Genomic DNA, 19,479 nt, shown 5'->3' on the forward strand with positions numbered 1-19,479 from the left:
TACAAAACAGTTATGGATACTCCCTGAGACTGTGGAACAGTCCCATACTCATGTTTCTGTTGCTTTTTAAAACTGTTGACATTTGGTGAATAAAATAGGTTGATTTCTTTTCCCTCAGATGTGAAGTGCCTCTTGAGAAAAATATTGTCAAGCCAGGCAGATGTTTGGAGAAAATTTTTTTGGTTTGTATAGGACCTTTTTCCTTCAAAACATAGGAAGACACTTGGGAATCCTCTTTGCTACATGTTTTGTATCAGAAGGCAGCAATACTCTGAAGTAAAATAGAAGTCAGGCAAATCTCTGGAGGAGTTACCACCCTCTTAGAAAGAAATCCTAAAGTATTTGTGAAGAGCAAATCACAAAGAGAAGCAGAAGACATTAAGCCTTTAACAGTTGACTTTTAGGCTGATTTTTCCTCTTTGCCTCTTTTTCTGGTGCCTCAGATTTCTGTAGATCCAGAGGAGGCTGAACAGAGAGTCCACATTCCTCAGCTATCACCACTGATTCAGTTGCATCCCAGAAAAGTTACGGCCAATCCAATGTAGTAATTGCCATGTAGGGGTCTGTCTTCCCCAGCTGCTCCCCCATCACAGTACACCCCGTCCCTTGCCTCCCTGCAGGTGATTTAAGACCTAGTGATCAAGCAGAGCTTACCCTGCAAGACTGAACTCAGGCTTCCCCTCGGCCCAGGCTGGCAATCTATTTAGCACTGATAATACAAATTTATCAAGCCCATGCACACTGGCTCTCCTGGCGCTGTCCCACCACTCCTGGGCTTTGTCCTTGCTCTGCACTGCCTTTTGCCTACACAACAGTTCAGCATTCTTGCCCCACCGTTGTGTGTCCCACCTCTAAAGCATTTCCACACAAAGAAACACCGTCCAGGAAAGAGTCTGAGGAAATACACTGTGGTTTGCAAACTGAATTCCTTAATGACTTTCTCATTAGAAGAGCTGACTGCCAAATGCTGTTTGTGCTTGCCTAAAGAACGGTCTGCATGATTGAGAGTAGCTCTGTTTTACATGAAGCATTGTTTTCAGGCCATCACCACAGGCAGCTGCTTCTCACTAGGCAAGGGAAACAGAAAGGAATGCGAGGGAGCACACAGAGCAATCGAATGACATGGGAACCCATGGGATTTCCCATCCCAAATGCCCACCACCACAAGGGCTAACGTCCGCCTGGGTGCTGCGTGGTTGGTAAAGCTGAGGTGGGGTCTGGCTCTCGCGGCAAGGGGCAGCCCAGCTGGGAAGGCTGAATTCCAGAGCAGCTCTGCTGTGAAAATATTTCCTGTGAGAATGTGCAAGCCTGAGAAACCAGGAGCAGCAGCAGGGATGGGTTTCATTGGCCTAGCACATCCATTTCAAGAGCAAACCTCTAAATGGACGCCTTGTTTTTGGAGAGAGGTGATGAGACAGTGCACCTTAGCTGTGGCAAACAGGCAAAGAATATTCTTCTACCCTGTACTTTTCCCCTGGCTGTCAGAATGTGTGGCCAACTGGATTCCTCCTGCATTTTCTTATTTCCGTGTCTTTTTGATTCCATAAGTTTTAATCTATATGGAGTAAAACTGATTGAAAAATGTCATTGTGAAAGTCCCGAATTTATTTGCTGCATACGGTCAATATCTAGCTTCTCATCCCTGAAAGTTCAGATTCAAACTCAGCTCCTTATCCTTAACTTTCTATTTTTAACAGAGACCACAATTCATTGTTTCCAGAGTAGGGCTTTGGAAAATATTCTGACATTTCATTTGCTAATAAGACTTAAAACTAATATCTGGACAAACGGCTTGCACAAAAAGAGGTCTCTGGGAAAAAAAGGGCTTAAAGCCAGACACGAGAAGTGAATAGTTCAATATTAATTAAGGGTCTTCTCTAATCTCCAGTATTTAGGTTTTCCAAAAAGAAAAAGGAGGGATAGATTTTGGACCTACAGCCAGTCATGAGTCTGTACATGCATTGTTTGTACCACTTCTGGCTGATGCTAGTGTAAGAGACGAGAAAGAACTTGTCTGTGGGTCTCTGTGCTCCCACCATTTGCTTTGACCATTGCTAGGCTGCATTTTCCATCCCTGAGATTCTGTGATTTCACTGTGCTCAAAAAGTGTTTGGATACAAGAGGGAAGAGCACTCAATGGTTAATAGGGTCATGCATAGAATATTTAATCTTCATTGAGTCAGTTCTGAACATTGATGAGAATTTTTTATATGTCTTTGCAATGGAGGAAGGTGCACCGAAGACCAAGTGGTTTCAAGCAAGAGGATCAAAAAACAAGTATCTATCAAGAGCATTTCTTGGACCTATTTGCAGTGCTATAGTCCATACCTCCTGGTTCTGCAGCCAGTCTCTATCCCACAAGGCCACAGTGCCTGACCCTCTGCCAAGGCACTAAGCCTCTTTTCGTCCCTCTTACCACATCTATAATCTGTGGCAAACAGGATTGGTCTGTGCTATATATTACTTACCCATTTCCACTGTTGACCTAAGTATAGACATTTGAAGCAATGCTTACACCTGGTGTACCATGACTGGATTTCACCAGATAGGGTTTATGTTTCCAGGTTCTTGTGACACATCACTTAAGCACTGAGCTCAATGTCTGATACAGGGAAAAAAAAGAGGTAAAACTTCTGCTTGCTTCCTTGGGGTTATGGTGTGCCATTGCTGAAGCACTTGGGATCTGCAGGTAGTAACACTTCGCTGCAATGGGAGAGGAATAATAAGGGCCAGTTCTGGACCCAGAAGTAATAAGTTCCCTCCCTGTGGCAGAAATATGTTTTACAGCCTGAGTTTGCTGTGTTTCCTTCTTGAATCCCTTCAATCCCACTCAGCCTTTGCAGCAGGGGAGGGATGAGCCCCTATATCGCAAGGATCTGGCAAGCATCTGGATCTGCACCAGAGAGGGAGGAGGCTGAGAGGTAACAAGAATGAGATCTTCAGCTGGAGCTTGGAGATGCCTAATTTCAAACACGCTATCTCATTCTCTAGGCACAAATATCTTTGCTCCACAATTTGTTTTCTCCCAGGTTCAATGACAAAACCCAGTGCTTTCAAAGAATGCCGGTTTCTGGAGCATACGGCTTGTCCCTCCCTGCTTTGATTCTTGCCTGAGCCAGAATAAGGGTCTACCCTTATTGCAAGTGCAATGAGAAACTGTTTCATTACACAGATACAAGACTCAAAGAAATGCCGGACCCAGTAGGAGACAACCCAAAAAAAAGCATCTCTTTAATAGTTTTTAAGAGAAAAACCCCATGGTTCATTTAAATGTTCATTCTGACTTTTCAGTGGTAATTTTTCTTTAAGAATTTCCAAGAACTGGAGCTTATTTTGCTTCATACATTTAGTTATAACATGACATGAAATCAGTGGACCTTGACTTGCATATTTTATCCTATTCCTTGCTCCATAACACTAGAAATAACATTCTCCATTTGGAACTACAGGCTTTCCTTTTTTGCTGTGCTATTTGTATGAGATGTATCTGGAATGCATGAAAAGAGGCAGAAATTGTGAAAGTGGCTAGGAGTACATTTTATTTTATACTTAGTACTTCTGGAGTTAAAGGGGAGATGGAAATTGGCCATGTAATGGATCTTAGCTATAGAGAATTACCGTATTTCAATAGTAAAGTATTGCCTGTCTCGGCTGACACACACAGCTTGACCTCAGAGCAGTTGCACATTATGTTTTCTCTGTCAAGAGAATCTATTCATAATGATGTGTCACAGGTGCTCACACATAATATGTTTCCCGTCAAAAGTGATCATCCATATTTTATATGGCAGCTTTGATGACAAATATTTTGTTCTTCAGCTGCTTTTTCATCCAACTGTCAGACTTAATGAAGGAAAGTCACAGATAGTTTTTAAATAATGTCAGCTTCTTAGATCACATTACTGTGCCTGCCTTTGAAAGTAGTTTCATACAAGAGCCACAAGACAGAGGAGAAAGAGACAAGGACGTTTTCATTTACTTAACTTTAAAAACAAAAAATTTCCAGGCTCTTAATTTCAAAATCAATAAGCTCTGTACCTTTGGGATATTTCCAGAAAAAAATACGTTATATTTATTAAGTACTCAGTATTTTGAGAGTCTGGTGAAAGCAAGTATGATAACTGAATTGGGATTGCAACTTCTCACTATGCTGAATGTTATTTATTCTCATAGTGGTGTCTTGTCCTCATTGTAAGCGCACTTTCGTCTAGTTTGTGCTATAAAATGAGTGCCTCAGTGTGCACAGAGAATTGAGTTCTTGTATTCTTACTGAAATTGTTTGTGCACAGCACAGCCGAAGTTTGTACATCTCATATGTGTCCAGCCCTACAGAGAGAAATAACCCTCATTCCTCATTTTAGTAATGAAAGAGGAAGAGTGAACTCAAATTCCCTTTGAGGTTCTTCAGATTGCAGGACGTGTCACTGAAACCTCAGAGCACAGAAAATTGCTTTTCCCATTCATGAGACATGTCTTTTCTGCCAAGTGTGTAAGTGAACAAAGTACAGAGGTGTTCCTGAAGTTCCCTGCCAGGCAACCCTCCCCTGGGCAGCAGGCAGTGGTGGCTCTCAATATGTAAGCCATGAATTCATATGGACTCCTGGTCTGCCTTCAAGGGCTGCACAGAAAGGAGTTTAAAAAAGCAAGTTTATTGTGTGTGCAAGCTATTTAGCAGTGTCTGCAGATCAAAATAAAATCAAAGCACTAAAATAGGCAATCACACCATCATGGCATGTGCATATTTATAAAATTATCACTGGCCTGAGGAGAAGGCAGAACAGGAAGCCAATAGTATTTACAAATAAAAGTTACAAATGTAAATGAGGACTATATTTCTCCTAGATATGAAATACAGCTAGATGTCTCAGGCTGAGAGACGAAAGCTTGCACTTAGAAAAATGCCTGTTTTTTTTAATGCAAGACAAGGCCAAAAAAAGAGGGGACACAGGATCTGGAGCTACTTGATGCTTCATTATTTCTTTAGTTCCAATTTATTTAAGAAAGCAAGCAAGAAGGAATTAAAAGTAGGTAACAACTTCTAAAGTACAGGAGGATGCAAAGCTATTCTCTACCACTGAGAAGTAATACACTTCAGTATATCACACAGCAGATTAATGTCTGCTACTGAAAAGACAGCCTGCAACAGCTTCCTCCTTCCTGCTATCCCTAAGCCCCTAAAGAAGACAGGCAATGAGTATAATAAAATTCCCTTTCCTTGTCTGAAGAATTAGAACAATTCAATTGAAAGGCAAATGTAATCCTACCTATGCTACATGCTGAGACTGGAGCAGGGTAAATGCCACAGTTAAGTCTAAACATCAGGTTGTAATTGTTAGAGATTAAAAACATGCCAGAGAGAACATTCCAGGGAAAGAAGGAGGGTGAGAAGGATGGCTCTCCTGTGTCTTTTTTTTAAGACAAAGTATCATCAGATCTTACAAGGGCATATTTCTGCACAGCAGAACTCAAATCAAATGGCATTTAGTCAGTGAAAGAAATTATACACTAGATTGATTTTTAATCATCCAAGTAGGAAAAGCAAGGATAACAGAACATTAAATTATTTGCTGAGCCAAGTGCACACAAGGCAGAAAAGCCCCTGAAAATAGGGAAAAGAAAAATAAATGTTCTCTAGAATGCTGCTGTTCCATACAATCTATTTTAAAGATCATTTGCTGTTGGCTATTTCTGCAAGATGTGAAGATGTCAGCTGGGCTTCTCATTTTTATGCAGATGAAATAATTTCTGAAATGACAAGTCAGGTCATAAGAGACACAGGAAGAAATGAAGCAATCTTTAAGAGCTGACAGAGAGATGGATGGTCCATCCTTCCACGTGCAGAGGAACCATTATTTCATGGTCTTATTTAATGTATTGTTCTCTCACAATTTTTTTTTTTAAATTCTTTTCTTCTCAGTGCATCCTAACGTGAGCCAGGGTTGCCAAGGAGGGTGTGCTACCTGCTCTGACTACAACGGATGCCTGTCATGTAAGCCCAGGCTCTTTTTTGTTCTGGAGAGGATTGGCATGAAACAGATTGGAGTATGTCTTTCCTCGTGTCCAAGCGGATACTATGGGACACGGTATCCCGACATTAATAAGTGTGCAAGTAAGTGCTGGGGAAAGGGGAAGCGCATGGATTTGTTTGTTCTCTCTTGAATTCTCTGTCTCCTTAGGAGTCAAGTCAACAGAGAAGGAGAGGGACAGGCTGTGTCCTTATTTGTTCAGTTCTTTGTAGTAGTGCAGTAAATATTAACCTGAGCAAGAAGTTAAAGACCACAAAATGGCCTAAAGCCCAGGGATCCTGGCTAGAACCTGTGGTGATGACCTGCCTAGAACCCAGGTGATGGCCTCCTCCTCTACATCCCCGTGTGAAGAGGAAGTGCCGGTGGGCACGAGGCACTGCCCTCCAGCAGCAAGAGAGCGCCAGCAGCTCTGAAGAGAGAGCGGGGACTGAGGAATGCTGAATCTTGGTGGCTGGAGCTGTTTAACCCTCTGCCCTTACCCGCCTGACCCCTGTGGCAAGGCGGGAGAATGGCAGGTGGCATTCTTTGGAGATGTGGTTTACCCTGGTCCCTTTACAGCTTGTCTCACGCTCATTGTTTTCCTCTGAATGCCTGTAGAAGCTGGCCAGGCTTCAGCCTGATTTGGGGGAATTTACCAATTCGTGTTGTCTCCGGGCTGGGGGACAGAGAAGCCAACTCTATTCTTTACTGCTCAGGCAACATTTTGACCCCACTATGGATTTTTGAACCATAAATGAACTGGAAAAGATCACAATGTCCTCCCCACTCCTCTTTTTTTTTGTTGAATTCACTGTTTTTAATCCCACAGGTGATATAAAAACATAAGAGCGACGGCCAAGAAACTCTCCCAGTTTTTACCTGGTAATAAAAGTTATTTAATGAATGGACCCCAGAGTAAAGTCTTACAGAGTAACTTGACACTGTAGAGTATTTGCTCACTTTTTAGCAGTGTGTGGCCTTGCATATCAGACATGAGCTGTGCCATACATAAGGTTTAATGCATTTGTCTTAAAAATTTCTGAGAATAGGAAATATATCAACAATGCCAATTTGGGTAGTCATACAGAGAATACATGAAATACTACAGAACATCTGATTGAACATCAGGGAACCATTTACAGAAAAAGAAAGATATGTTGATCCAAACCACTCCTAAGCAGATTCTAAATTCTGGCACATTTTTATGTCTCCTGGATGAATGGAGATAGGTAGTGTGGAGCCAGCCCAGCACTTGTGCCCCACAGGGTTAATTAGTACCTAAGCAGTGTCAGCGTAGGGCAGAAGCAGCACAGGGTTATTCTCATGTGCTGTGTTCTGTCTGCCATTTGCACAGGTCTCCAAGAAGATTAGCAGTGTGAGGCTGTTCAGCATCAGGCCATCCTTTCTAAATTCTCACCCATGCCAGGGTCACTTGTGGCTGGCCTCACCATGTGTACAGACCAGGAAGAAGACCTAATATAATTTGCTTCCTTTGAGGATTGTCTGACATTCCTAGAATTGTGTGATTCTGGTATATGTGAGAGAACCCATGGCAGTTCATGGCAAAGAGCAACAACACTGTTCTTTACTGTTTGCGTTTCAGAATGTAAAGCTGACTGTGATACCTGCTTCACCAGAAACTTCTGCACAAAGTGTAAAAGTGGGTTTTACTTATACAGTGGAAAGTGCCTTGAAAAGTGCCCTGATGGGCTGGAAGCCAACAATCACACAATGGAGTGCACTAGCATTGGTAAGTCTGGTCCCCATGTCCTACCTGATTTTCTCAGAGGAGATGTGGGATCTAAGGAAGGCATAATCAGTTACAGCACCAGAGAAGTGCAACTTAAAATGAAAATGTTCTTCATAACAGGATGTATTCCCCAGCACAAAAAACTGAAGATATTTCCCAAGTCTACCACTTCACGAGAGGCACAAACTTGGTTGTTTCCCACAAACATAGCCTTGATGCTAAGGGCAGTTCTGCCATAGGGAGTATGGCCTGTTTGGTCTGCTCTGAGGCAGAACGACATACATCTCTTACTTGCTCTGTTACAGTGCAGCACTACTAACATCAAAGTTTCAAAAACCCTGATCCCACATGTAGTTTAAGAAGGATTAAAACATTAATGGCTTTGATTTAGCTCCCTTGTACTACCTGAGCCTTTAAAGCATGCATACAATAACATTTTGAAGCTTACCTTTTCAAAGGTGAAGTCTAGAAACTAATACATTAAGGAAACACCCCCCCAAAAAAACCCCAATCTCCAAAATGGTGTATGTGCATAAACACCTGACTTCAGAAAATGAGGATTAAAATAAAACACCAAATAGGGTGTCACTGACACTGAAGGAGTGAGATTGATGTCATTGTGACTCATTGGCTGTGGAGAAGAGACCTGCTTTTGTATCTTCAGCCTCTGACTCAAAAGCTCCGATTATTCACACAAGGACAATTTTGGAGGTCACCACACCTAACTGTCTGCTCCAGCCCTCTGCCACCCCTCCAAATGAAGGAAGAACAAGTGATATGTTCGCCTGTGAACTGCTGCAGTTAGCATCCCTCGCCACGGGCACGCCGAAGCTGTGGCAGGGTTCAGCTTAGTTTAGTACGTATGCTGTGCATTGTGGTGGCTGAGGGCTGAGCTGCAGTGCCAGCAGTGACCTCTTCAGCCACCAGCAACCAGGGAGCACTTAGGCACAGTCTGGCCATGATGGAAATCTCCTCCCCCAGAGTACCATGCACATAGCTCTCTCTGGCATCGAGTGTTTTGAAGGGGAAGTAATGCAGGAATAAAAATAATCTGCAGTAGTTTGGTGCTTTCCTTCTCAAATATATATTAGTTCAGGTGGTAGTGTAGGCTTTTACGGTTTTATTTTCAAGCAAAGACTTTCATCTTTGAAAGAAATTCAAGGGATAATTTTTGTTTCTTGATGGCTGTTTCCAAGTGGTGTAGACTCAGCTGCTTTAACAATGAGTCAATCTCAACTAGGAAAAGCCATTTAAAGCTATGGAATAAAAACAGGACCTTTTTGTGCACGTGAAAGGCAGTTATTTTTACAGAAGAGCTCCAGTGTAACATGAAAAAAATTACCCACATGACGATCCACTGGAGGAAGGCTCAGAGATTGCCTGAAGTCTGTTATATTTCTAGGTCTCAGAAAATTCAGAAGTAAATTCTGGATCTGGGAAAATGTTGACTTACTAATTCCTGCTTATAGAGGGGCTGAAGTCTTTCCTTCTTCAGTGGTGATTTATAATCTTAAGCATGCAGTTGGACTGAGAGTAAATATATATATTTACTATCTTTTGTAAAGACGAAGATAGTGAGATGGCACAAGAGAAGGATAGCTATTAAAAGCTTCCAAGGTTACTCCCATTTTTTGTTTACACTGTTTGGATGAGAGTGAAATGACACACCTTCTGATTTCCAAGCAGTACAGGATGCACATACACATCACTGGTTTAGAAAGGGTAACCTGCACTGTTCTGAAAAGCTTGAAACCTCACACTGACCCAAATTCTCCTCCGCTTTGCCTGTTTCCAGCTTGTGTGTGCTACAGGTGATGTCTCTTTAGATGACCAAAGGCACTTGACTTCTAATGTAACATCTTTTGATATCAGTTGGTCCTTTATAACGATTGATTTCAAAATTCAATACCTTTGAGACTTCACTCACCTTTCACACAGGCATCACCAAAGTTTATTCCACCAAAGCTAAAAGGATTTACATCTCCATCAAAACAAAGCAAACTCAGAACAAATGCTGATTTCATTGAGACCAGTAACTGATTTCATTGAGACCAGTTGTGTTGTTGCCTTGTTTCAGGAATGCAATTACAAAACAGCAAGTAGAAAATAGTAACTGACATAATTATTTGACATTATTTTGTGTTGTATATCCTTAACAGTCCAATTTCTGTCAATTCATTGCTGCAATTCACTGCTGATTAATTCCATTAGTTTTGGCCGCCTTTTGGCTGATGCAGAATGAAAATAATGTACCATATGTATTGGGTATACAAAAATATATCGGTCAGGCTCAGTTTGTTCTGTGTTTATTGCAGTGCACTGTGAAACTAGTGAGTGGAGTCCATGGAGCCCTTGCATGAAGAAAGGAAAAACATGTGGTTTCAAAAGAGGAAATGAAGTAAGGGTCAGAGAGATCGTACAGCATCCGTCAGCAAGGGGCAATTCTTGCCCAGCTACAAGCGAGAGCAGAAAATGTATTGTACAAAGAAAGAGATGTCAGAAGGAAGGAAAAGGTACCAAATTATCATCATCATAATATGAGTTTGCATTGTGTTTGTTTAATAATTCACACCTGAATCCTTAGGCCTCAATTTCAGGCTTCACCAAAGCTGCCATTGATGTGGTGTTTTTTGGGCTGGAGAGAACTGTGCCTTTGCCTGCAGTAAATAAAATCCTGACACTGCTCAAAAAATGTGCTTTGTGTGATCTAGAGAGGACAGGGTGGGCTGGATGGGAAGGCACTTTGTCTCTCAATTCTGTCTGCTGAAAGAGTTGCCAAGATGAAAAGTTGCATGTAGTGCTCAGAACAAAAAGATCCATCATAAAACATGTCGTGGTGGGTGTTGTTTGTTGGGTATCAGGCAGCCAAGTTTCATGCTTCAACAGTAGGATTCCTCCAAACCAACTCCTATTTCATGGTTCCCTACAAGTAAGACTTTAACTCTTGCAAATGCAGTCCTGTGGCTTCTCTCCCAGCCTGAACTCTTTCCACTAACTCTGGATGAATAACACAGCCTGATCCTGCCATCTGCATCTGGGTTGTGGAGTCCCAGCATGGGAGAAAGATCCCAGTGTTGCTTGGCAGACAAGGGAGACTCCCCTTGGTTTCACCCAAGAAGCAAGACTGCCAGCAGAACTGTCCCTCCATGCAAGGCAGCTTGTGGGGCTCACTCCCCAGCATGGCAGCGAGTGAATGGCATGTTAAGACTGGGAGATGCTTAAGAAGTCTACGAAATAATTTAGACAAATTCCTCCCAATAGATACTGTTGTTTAATTTTACTCCCCTCCTTGCAAAGGGGAAGTTACTTGATCTGTCCTCAGTGTAGTTACTCTGGTTGACACAGGAGGAACTATGGAATATTTCCTTTTCTCCATTCCTCCCATTTTCTCTGTCCCTCCCATTTCCCCTTCTCACATATTTCTCTCTTTCCTCCCACCCCTTCTGAGGGTGAGTGGAAGGACTGGAGCAGCTGCCCCTCCATGTGAACATCTGTGAGGCAGCAGTAGCTGCTGGTACCAAGTAATAACCAACTGTTAAATGATGGCCAGGGTTGCTGCACATTACTTATGGAATACTCAGGGGGTTTGGATCTTGTAACCCTTTTGAAGGTTGGCTCATTCCGTGGGGAGGTACCTCATGAGAAAGGCAATAATATTATTAGAGAGAGTCCAAAGGAGGGCCACAAAGATGGTGAAGGGCCTTGAGGGGAATCCTTATGAGGAGCAGCTGAGGACACTTGGTCTGTTCAGCCTGAAGAAGAGGAGACTGAGGGGAGACCTCATTGCAGTTACAACTTCCTCGTGAGGGGAGGAGGAGGGGCAGGCACTGATCTCTTTTCTCTGGTGACCAGTGACATGACCCAAGGGAATGGCCTGAAGCTGTGTCTGGGGAGGTTTAGGTTGGATATCAGGAAAACAGTTTTCACCCAGAGCTGGGAAAGCTTGTGGTTGGGAACTGAACAGGCTCCCCAGGGAAGTGGTTATAATACCAGCCTGACAGAGTTCAAGAAGTGCTTGGACAATGCTCTCAGGCACATGATGTGACTCTTGGGGTATCCTGCTCAAGGCCAGGTGTTGGACTTGATGATCCTTCAGTGTCCCTTCCAAACTCAGCATATTCTCTGATTCTGTGATTCTGTCGTTAAAAGGAGGATCTTATGGACCAGATAGCTACAGCTGACACCCCCCTCACCCAAGAACTGGGAACCTATAGGGCGTAGATGTCACTTCCTCCTCCTTGTGTCAGGCAGTGTCCTGAAGAGGTAGAGAGGTGTACCTGTGTCAAGGCAGCAGCCAAGACAACCTATTTACAGATTCCCTTTAGAAATCCTACAGATTTCTATATTCAAAATGTCCTTGTTTTATTCTGTTCCTACCCAGTGGCACAACTTGAAACAGCCTCTCATCAGCCCAATGTAACTGGGGAAAAAGTCCATTTTTTTTCCCTACCAAAGCCTAATCTTGACAGAGATTAAAATATAGGACTAAACTGTAATTTTAGACTACGAAACTGGGTCTTTTTGAGGCGATGATATTGTGTATTTGCTTATAGCAATTTGGCAAACACTTCAGATTGGACAAGACATTTCTCTTTGAGAAATGCCTGCTGTTCCTGTGTAATAAGAACTTTAGAAGAAACTACTCACGTATTTTGCTATCCATTCTTTTTTTATGGGATTTGAGCCAAACCATACTTGAACAATACTGTGCACCACAAGAATTCGTTCACAATCACGAATCTTTTTCTTTCCTTCCTTTTTGCAATATGCATAAAGGTGGGGTTTTTTCTTTCTTTTGAGCAAGTCACAGTCTATATTCTATCCTGTTTTATGCTCAGTAGACAATTCCTTCAAAAGAGGAATCTATGTTCCACCTCTATCTGTGCCCTTGAGATTTGTGTGCCTATGTCTGAGAGCCACTTCTTTTTCGTTCTGACATTCATCTTCTCAGTATTCACAAAAATCTTTCCCATTCACATTCATCTCTTCAGGGAGATGAACTTATTTTATTTCTTTTTAAAGAAAGATAATTCTTAATAACACTGAGTAATATCACATATAAAACATTAGGTTAAAAGAGCTTCAGGGGATGAATTATGGTGACAAGCTAGGAAGGTGAGAATTAAGCTGTAAGTTTTCCTTCTGTTCCTACTGGAATGGAGAAACAAAGCTTTCCAACTTAATCTCCAGGCAACATATCTTCCCTACTGCTACTGTCCCATATTACACAAAGAGAAACTTTGATTCCCCTTTGAACAATAGAATAACTGCCCAAGAAACCAAGCCAGGCTCTGTTCTCAAGGCTAGCTGTGCCCTGTCAGTGAGTGCAGAAGGAGGTGACAACAGAAACACTTGAAAGGAAAGGGAAAGTCAATAAGTTTGTATTTAGTGTTGAGAAATATTGAAAAGGCTCTTTTGTATTGTACAACTCCCCGTGGCATTGCTTTAGAGTTGAGCTTCCATGGCACTGGCTTTTGAAGTGTAGCAGCAGACCCAGCAGTGACCAGCAGTGCTGCTAATCTTTTCTCCATGGCCATCAAGAGAGGGTCAGCTCGGTCACTGTCAGCCATTTCAGTGTTGGATAGATGTCTGTGGCTGAGGGATTTAGGGCAAAGACCACATGATGACGGGGTGTGCTCGTCACAGAGGCCTCAATGACTTTGCTCGAGACGTTGAGGTCAGCGACAGGATGTTACTCAGTGAAGGCACTGCTATCTCACAGCAGCAAGGACATGTCTCTGGAACAACTACACAAAACAAGATAAAGCAGATGAAGAGGGCTTTTTTCCTTTGTTTGTTTCCATCTGCTGGTGTGTCACTGAAGCTGATGAGATGTCTTGCAACCATTTTTTTTCCCCTCACTGGCTATACAATGATGTTTTACTGTGAGAAGATCCTAATATTTTAGGAATGGATGCAAACAAATAGGAATGATGAGGATACAAATAGTCCAATTAGCCTAAAAGGCTCTTTTTACTTATTTTAGCACTAAATTAGTGATCCCAGTGTGATCTAACAGGGTAATTCCCATGTGTTCCACATACAGGCTCCTTTTGTAGTTCAGTCCCATCCAAACCTCACTGTAATTTATTTCATCATTCTCCTCTTTTAATCCCATGATGGTGTGTTCTCTTTAGTCTGCATGATTATATGATATTAAGTTCCAGTTTTTTCTTCTTCCTTTCTTTCCCTCACACTTTTTGTTTTGCTCCCCCAGTGCACTGTAACTTTTACCTTCCCACACTTTACACCTTCTTGACTCCTACCCTTCACCGACAGATAAAAATTGAGTCTCATGTTTCCTGTAGCCATGTCCATTAATGGCAAATGGCAAATAGATGTACTGGAAAAGCATAACTTTCAGAGATCTTCAAACACTGCAAATTATCCATCAATATTATTTCTTTGCCTCCATAAATGTTCTCTGGCCTAACACAAGTCCCTTTGGACTGCTGTCTGCAAATGTGTGAGATTGACTTTTACTGGACGAAAGACAAATATTCTGAAATTCCAATATTCTGCATACAAAAGTATTTGTGGGGAAAGAATTGCATGTTTTCATGAGTAATTCTGCCAAGAAGAGAATATTCACCATATGACTTTCTGTTGAATCCCAACTAAACCCCCCCAGAAATCAGACAATTTCAAGTACTTTCAGAGGACATATTTTGATCAGTTTGAAGAGAATTAAAGCACTCACCAAAACTAGTATTAGTTATGAACAAGGAAAACACCTTAGAAATCTGGGTATTATGCAAGCCAATGGATTACATTGGTTACACAGTTGTACTGTTGTAAGCAAATAAACACATTCCAATTGTTTCTCATTCTTATGTTGAATTTTTGCACACTGGTGGTTTTTAGATGTTGAGAAGACAGAAGCAATGTTAACTGTTTCCCATTCTGTGCAAATACAGACCAAAGAAAGCTCCTGTTCCTGACAGGCAAAAATTCAAGCATTAGGCATGAAGACATGGGGGGATGAATGCGGAATAGCATGTTTCTTCTTCCCTGTGGAGTGTAGGAATTGTCACCTTATACAGTCAGAAAGCAGGATGCTGTTATGAGAGGACGAGGGGTATAATTTTAGTCAAAATTCAAAAGACTACAACCCCCTGGAGGCAAAGTATCTTGTCAGTTAATGGTTTGAGCTGCAAGGAGAATAGAGACATTATGCTATGATTTTTTTTTTTACATTTACAGCAGGAATAAGAGAGATAGCAATGCCTTTGAGGTGAGGAGCTGAATCCTAGATGCAGACTGGTGAACTGAAGGGAACCAGGGGAACAGGATTTGTTGCTAAGCAGTTTTAATGAGGAAGTGAATAAATTTTGGGTAAATAAATTAAAATAATAGGCTCTATACTGTGCAGCATACATGTGAATATAAAACTGCAGGTTTCATTGAATAGCTTAGAGAACCAAGACTGTTGTTTTTTGTACTAGTTCCTCCATCTCTTATTGCTGTATGTCCATATAATGCTTCCAAGCATATTAATCAGATCATGTCTGAAAAAGTCTTCAGCTGGCTATGGTGTGAGGAGGGACTCTGTGGGCAGAACAAGTGTATTTCAGGGGATCCACAGGTCAGCCACAGTAAAACAAAAACTGGCTTTAAAAAATACTCATGTCCAATACTAATTTTACCTAGTCTTGGCAAAATCAGGGTTAGAGCAGCATTTAATTGTGTTGATAAACTTCTAGTAATGGCTGTACATCTGCTTATTCAAATGAATAGTCTGTCCCTATACACTCCACACTCCAAAGATAAAAGTCTCTTTCCAAGGCAATGGAGGCCCACACCACTTCAGTAACTCCTCAGCGTACTATTTTGAAACAACTTTTTTCTGATTAAAAAAAAAAATGGACAACAATTCTAGATATTTCTGGTATTGACTACTTTTACTTAATCACATTTAAGTCCTAATGTGGGAAAGTAAGATATTCCTATCACGGCCCATTCCAAAAGTCACATCCTCTTGCTCATATATAGCTCAGTGGCACTTAAAACAAGAGGGCTGGAGCATGTGAGCTGGGGAGACATCCCAGTACACGGTTCGCTCATGTAACTGTGAGAGATGGAGTGTCCTGTGTGAAGGTCACTAGTGTGGTTATGGTTAATGACCTTACTCCATGGCGGGTCACAGGACTTCTGAAACCTCAAAATGAACATGCAGCTAATTACTGCATCCCTGTGTTTACATATTGCATACGCCAGTGGGTCCTAACTCTGGCCTTTGCAAGCCTGAGTTACTATAATTGAGGAATCTGTCTTGTGAAGAGTTTGGTTGTTTATTTTCCGTTTGTTGCTGCCAAGAGGGCTTCTCATTTCCTTTCCTTGCAAGGGTTTTGACTCTTTAACTTTAACACATTTCCAGCCTCCAATAGTAGGGCTGCTGAGACCAGGAATCCACTAGTTGCGACATGAAGGGAAATGGCATCCTGGGGATACCCCAGGCGAGGCAGGGCACAGTTAGCACCTGGCTGCCACTGCCACTGGCCGGCAGACATGGGCGCATGAGAAGAGAGCTGGGTGAATAGGCTTCAGAGGGAAAAATAAGAGTCAAAATGATCTGTGAATCCAAAACAGCTAATAGTAGAGGATGTACTGACTCTAGAAATCAAGCACTGAAAGGTTGGAAAAGCTATTTTTAACCTTGTAGCATTTTCAAGATTTAATCATAGGCAGTTTTGGAAGTTTTACTAAGGTACTACCTGCAAACAGAGACATTAAAATCTGAACTAATTGCTAACAGTGTTCCATTTCACTACAAGTATGTTTATTTAGTTTGTGCTACTGTGAACACTAAATTCTCATCAAGCCTCCCAGTTCTGACAGAAGCATGTGAAGACACAAGCAGGTAGAACATCCATGCTGTGTGCCTCTGCACATATGGTACTACACATGCATGCACACCCTCTGTACATGTGCACCATGTCGAGGTTGTGCTGTCTGAATAACATGCATCTTGATGAATACTCAGGCAAAAATGGTTGTGTCCTCAGATACCAAAATTAGTTTAAGGCCTGCAGGGTGCTGTGCTGACATTGTCTCTATGCTCCTTGGAAGATGTTCTCCTTTACCTGCTGCTAGCTCTTCTCTTGCCACCTTCTGCCTCCTCCCTGTCCTGGGGAGCATGGGAGCAGTGGGGAGGTGACTCAGATGCCCTGAGGTCCACTGGACCATGCTATAAAAAAATGTGCTGGGCACACTGATGATAAAAAACATCAATTTCATATTAACAGGGATAGTGTCAAAGCTGAAACAGAAGTATGTGGTCAATTGTTCTTGTAAGGGAAGTGAATCAGAAAAAAGCTGATTGCATTCTTTTATTAAAATGTGAACAATGTGAGAGCTGTCCTCCTCAGATCACTAAACCAAATAAGGGATAGAAATCAGCTCTTTTTCTCTTCTGATCTTCCCTTTTTGTGCCTCCTTGTGCTCCAGAATTGGCTGGCTGACTATGTTTTAGATGCCTGAGCTTCGTAGGAAAAGCTGAAGGGAATACAAGCCTCTCAAGAACCCTTCTTCCTCCCCCTTCCAAGATATCCATCAGGTATTAATTCAGCACTAAATTCCCAGCACAGGCCTAAACTCTTCCCTCTTGAATAAAAATGTTTGGGATTGAAAGCTCCAGCTTTAGAAGGTGAAATCTGCATCTGTGTCTATTCTGTGAAAGAAAAGAAGACAGAGGTCTGCTCCTTGCCCACAAAAGCCAGGTCCACCTTCTGGCTTGCCACCAAACCAGCTGGGCTATTCCCTCCATAGCAGATTTGACTGGGGAAGAGGGTAGGTCAAACAGAGTCCTTAAACTACCTCCCAGTTATGCTGTGCAGACAGGCAGGGGTCTGCCTAGTCTCTGATCTAGTTCCTCCCTGGCACAGCTGGAAACAGCTCTGGCTCAACTTATTTATGGCACCTTCACCTTCAGCGATTTCCCTTTGTATCAGGGAGAGGCACACAGGAAACTGTGGCTGCTCTCCCCTCTCAGTACCACAGGACAGAGACCATGTGCAGAAGAGCAGCGTCAAGTTCTCTCTTACGCCTCATCCCTTCCTTCCTCTGCCAGAACATCCTTGCATACCCATCTTTCTTCCCACACTGGTCTTCTATCACAACTCACAGTTAATGCTTCTAAAGTCCTTCCCTGAACTCCTAGTGATGTAAGGAGCTCTTTCTGAGGAAGGGACATGTTTGTCACTGCTGGAGGAAGAAATGAGGCTCTTCCAGGATGTGTGCCACAGTGGGATACCTTGACAACTTCTTTCTGTTGAGGCTTCAGCAGACCCCACAGCAAACTGTTTTCTCACCTTTGGACAATAATGCTACAAAGTAAATGTGAAGGGAGGTGGCTGCTGGGAGCAGGGCCCACCTGGCTCTCATCACCTGGAAATCTAAACTCCTCACTATTTTGACCTGAGTGTCCTGGAAAGAGGAACAAATGCAAGAGAGAAGTTCGATAGTGCATCTATCAAATTTAGTCCAAGAATGCGAAACATCTGGGGTATGTGAGCTACAGAGTAAATCAGGCTGTGGATGTTTCAAGTCTAATGGCGACACGTCCAGCACTGTTTAATCAGCTAAATCCTGGGCTGTGGAACACTTCCATGTATAGCAATGCTGTTATAACACTGCAGCCATGGGCAGCATGGCACTCATTCATTATTGTGTTACAGCTGCCCTTATTTTAAAGGGCCTGATCCAAGACCCACTGAAATCCCATTGACTTCAGAGTACTGCGGATCTTACCATAAAGCAGGGATTTTCAGCATTCCTTTGTAACAAAGTGAAAACAAAGGAGCACTTTTTTGGCTGCTATTTCTCCTCATCTCTCTGGATATTGGCCTGTTCTTCCCCACCCAGGCAGCTCTATTTGTTTTTCCCCACCCAGGTCTCTGCATCTCCAGTCTCATTGTCTCTTCTCAGCTCACTCTCCCTGCCAGTTCTGACACCTGATGTAGCCTTTGGTCTGCTACGGCTGCCACCTCCCAGCTCTCTTTCACCTTCATCACTTTGAAAAGGGTAGGAAGTTAAGTTACGAAGTTAACCACTTGCTGCCATAACCTTATGTTATAAAGGTCCAGGGAAGCTTCAGAACATTCCCAATGAGATGATAACATCCAAGGTTATTCTCAGAGATTGTAAAGATCGGGAGAGAGGTTGTGGGAATCTCTATGGAAGATTTTTAAGGAGGTTAGACAAGCAATCATCAAAGACAGCCTAAGTATCATAGTTCAGCTTCATAGACTAGTAAGGGACTAGATAATGCTTTGATAAGCATTTATGAAATGGCTACAAAATTTCCACAAAACTTTTTCTTGCCTGTTGCCTTCTGCAAAACTCCCACAGAGACAGCATACTGCCCATTTACAGAGCACGAATCCAGGTATCTCTGTCCACTGACATCAGTGTAAGGCCTCCTGCTGTCATTTACCAAGCTCAGACTTTTATTTGGGCCTGAGCCAAAGAACTGAAATCAACTTTTCTTTCATTTTGTCCAGTTTAGTAATTTGCATTGCAGAGATATCTGTTCATGTTTCTCTTAGCATTCACCAGCTTTGAGTAATTGGTGCAGGAAGAGTACAGGGCTGGATTTTCTTGCTAATTTACCAGAGATACAAGGGAGCAACTCTGCTAATGAAAATGTGTCTATTTTAAGAGCAGATGAAGATGTTATCCATGAGGGTCATATTACTACATGATTAGGCCTGAAAAAAAATTAAA

At 42.3% G+C, this 19,479-nt stretch overlaps 1 protein-coding gene across 1 annotated transcript in view; it reads left to right on the forward strand.

Moving 5' to 3' along the window:
- Positions 1-19,479, forward strand: part of RSPO3 (R-spondin 3) — a 61,522-nt gene that overhangs the window by 27,983 nt on the left and 14,060 nt on the right. The window contains exons 3-5 of the mRNA XM_042017044.1: positions 5,918-6,109; positions 7,609-7,755; positions 10,071-10,268. Of these exons, the coding sequence (XP_041872978.1) occupies positions 5,918-6,109; positions 7,609-7,755; positions 10,071-10,268 (537 nt within the window). The remainder of the gene's footprint in view (positions 1-5,917; positions 6,110-7,608; positions 7,756-10,070; positions 10,269-19,479) is intronic.

This window comes from Corvus kubaryi, unplaced genomic scaffold, assembly GCF_017639235.1.
Source record: "Corvus kubaryi isolate FWS band 111438036 unplaced genomic scaffold, C.kubaryi_AGA036_p1.0 split3-73, whole genome shotgun sequence".
In the NCBI taxonomy this organism is placed as follows: Eukaryota; Metazoa; Chordata; class Aves; order Passeriformes; family Corvidae; genus Corvus; species Corvus kubaryi.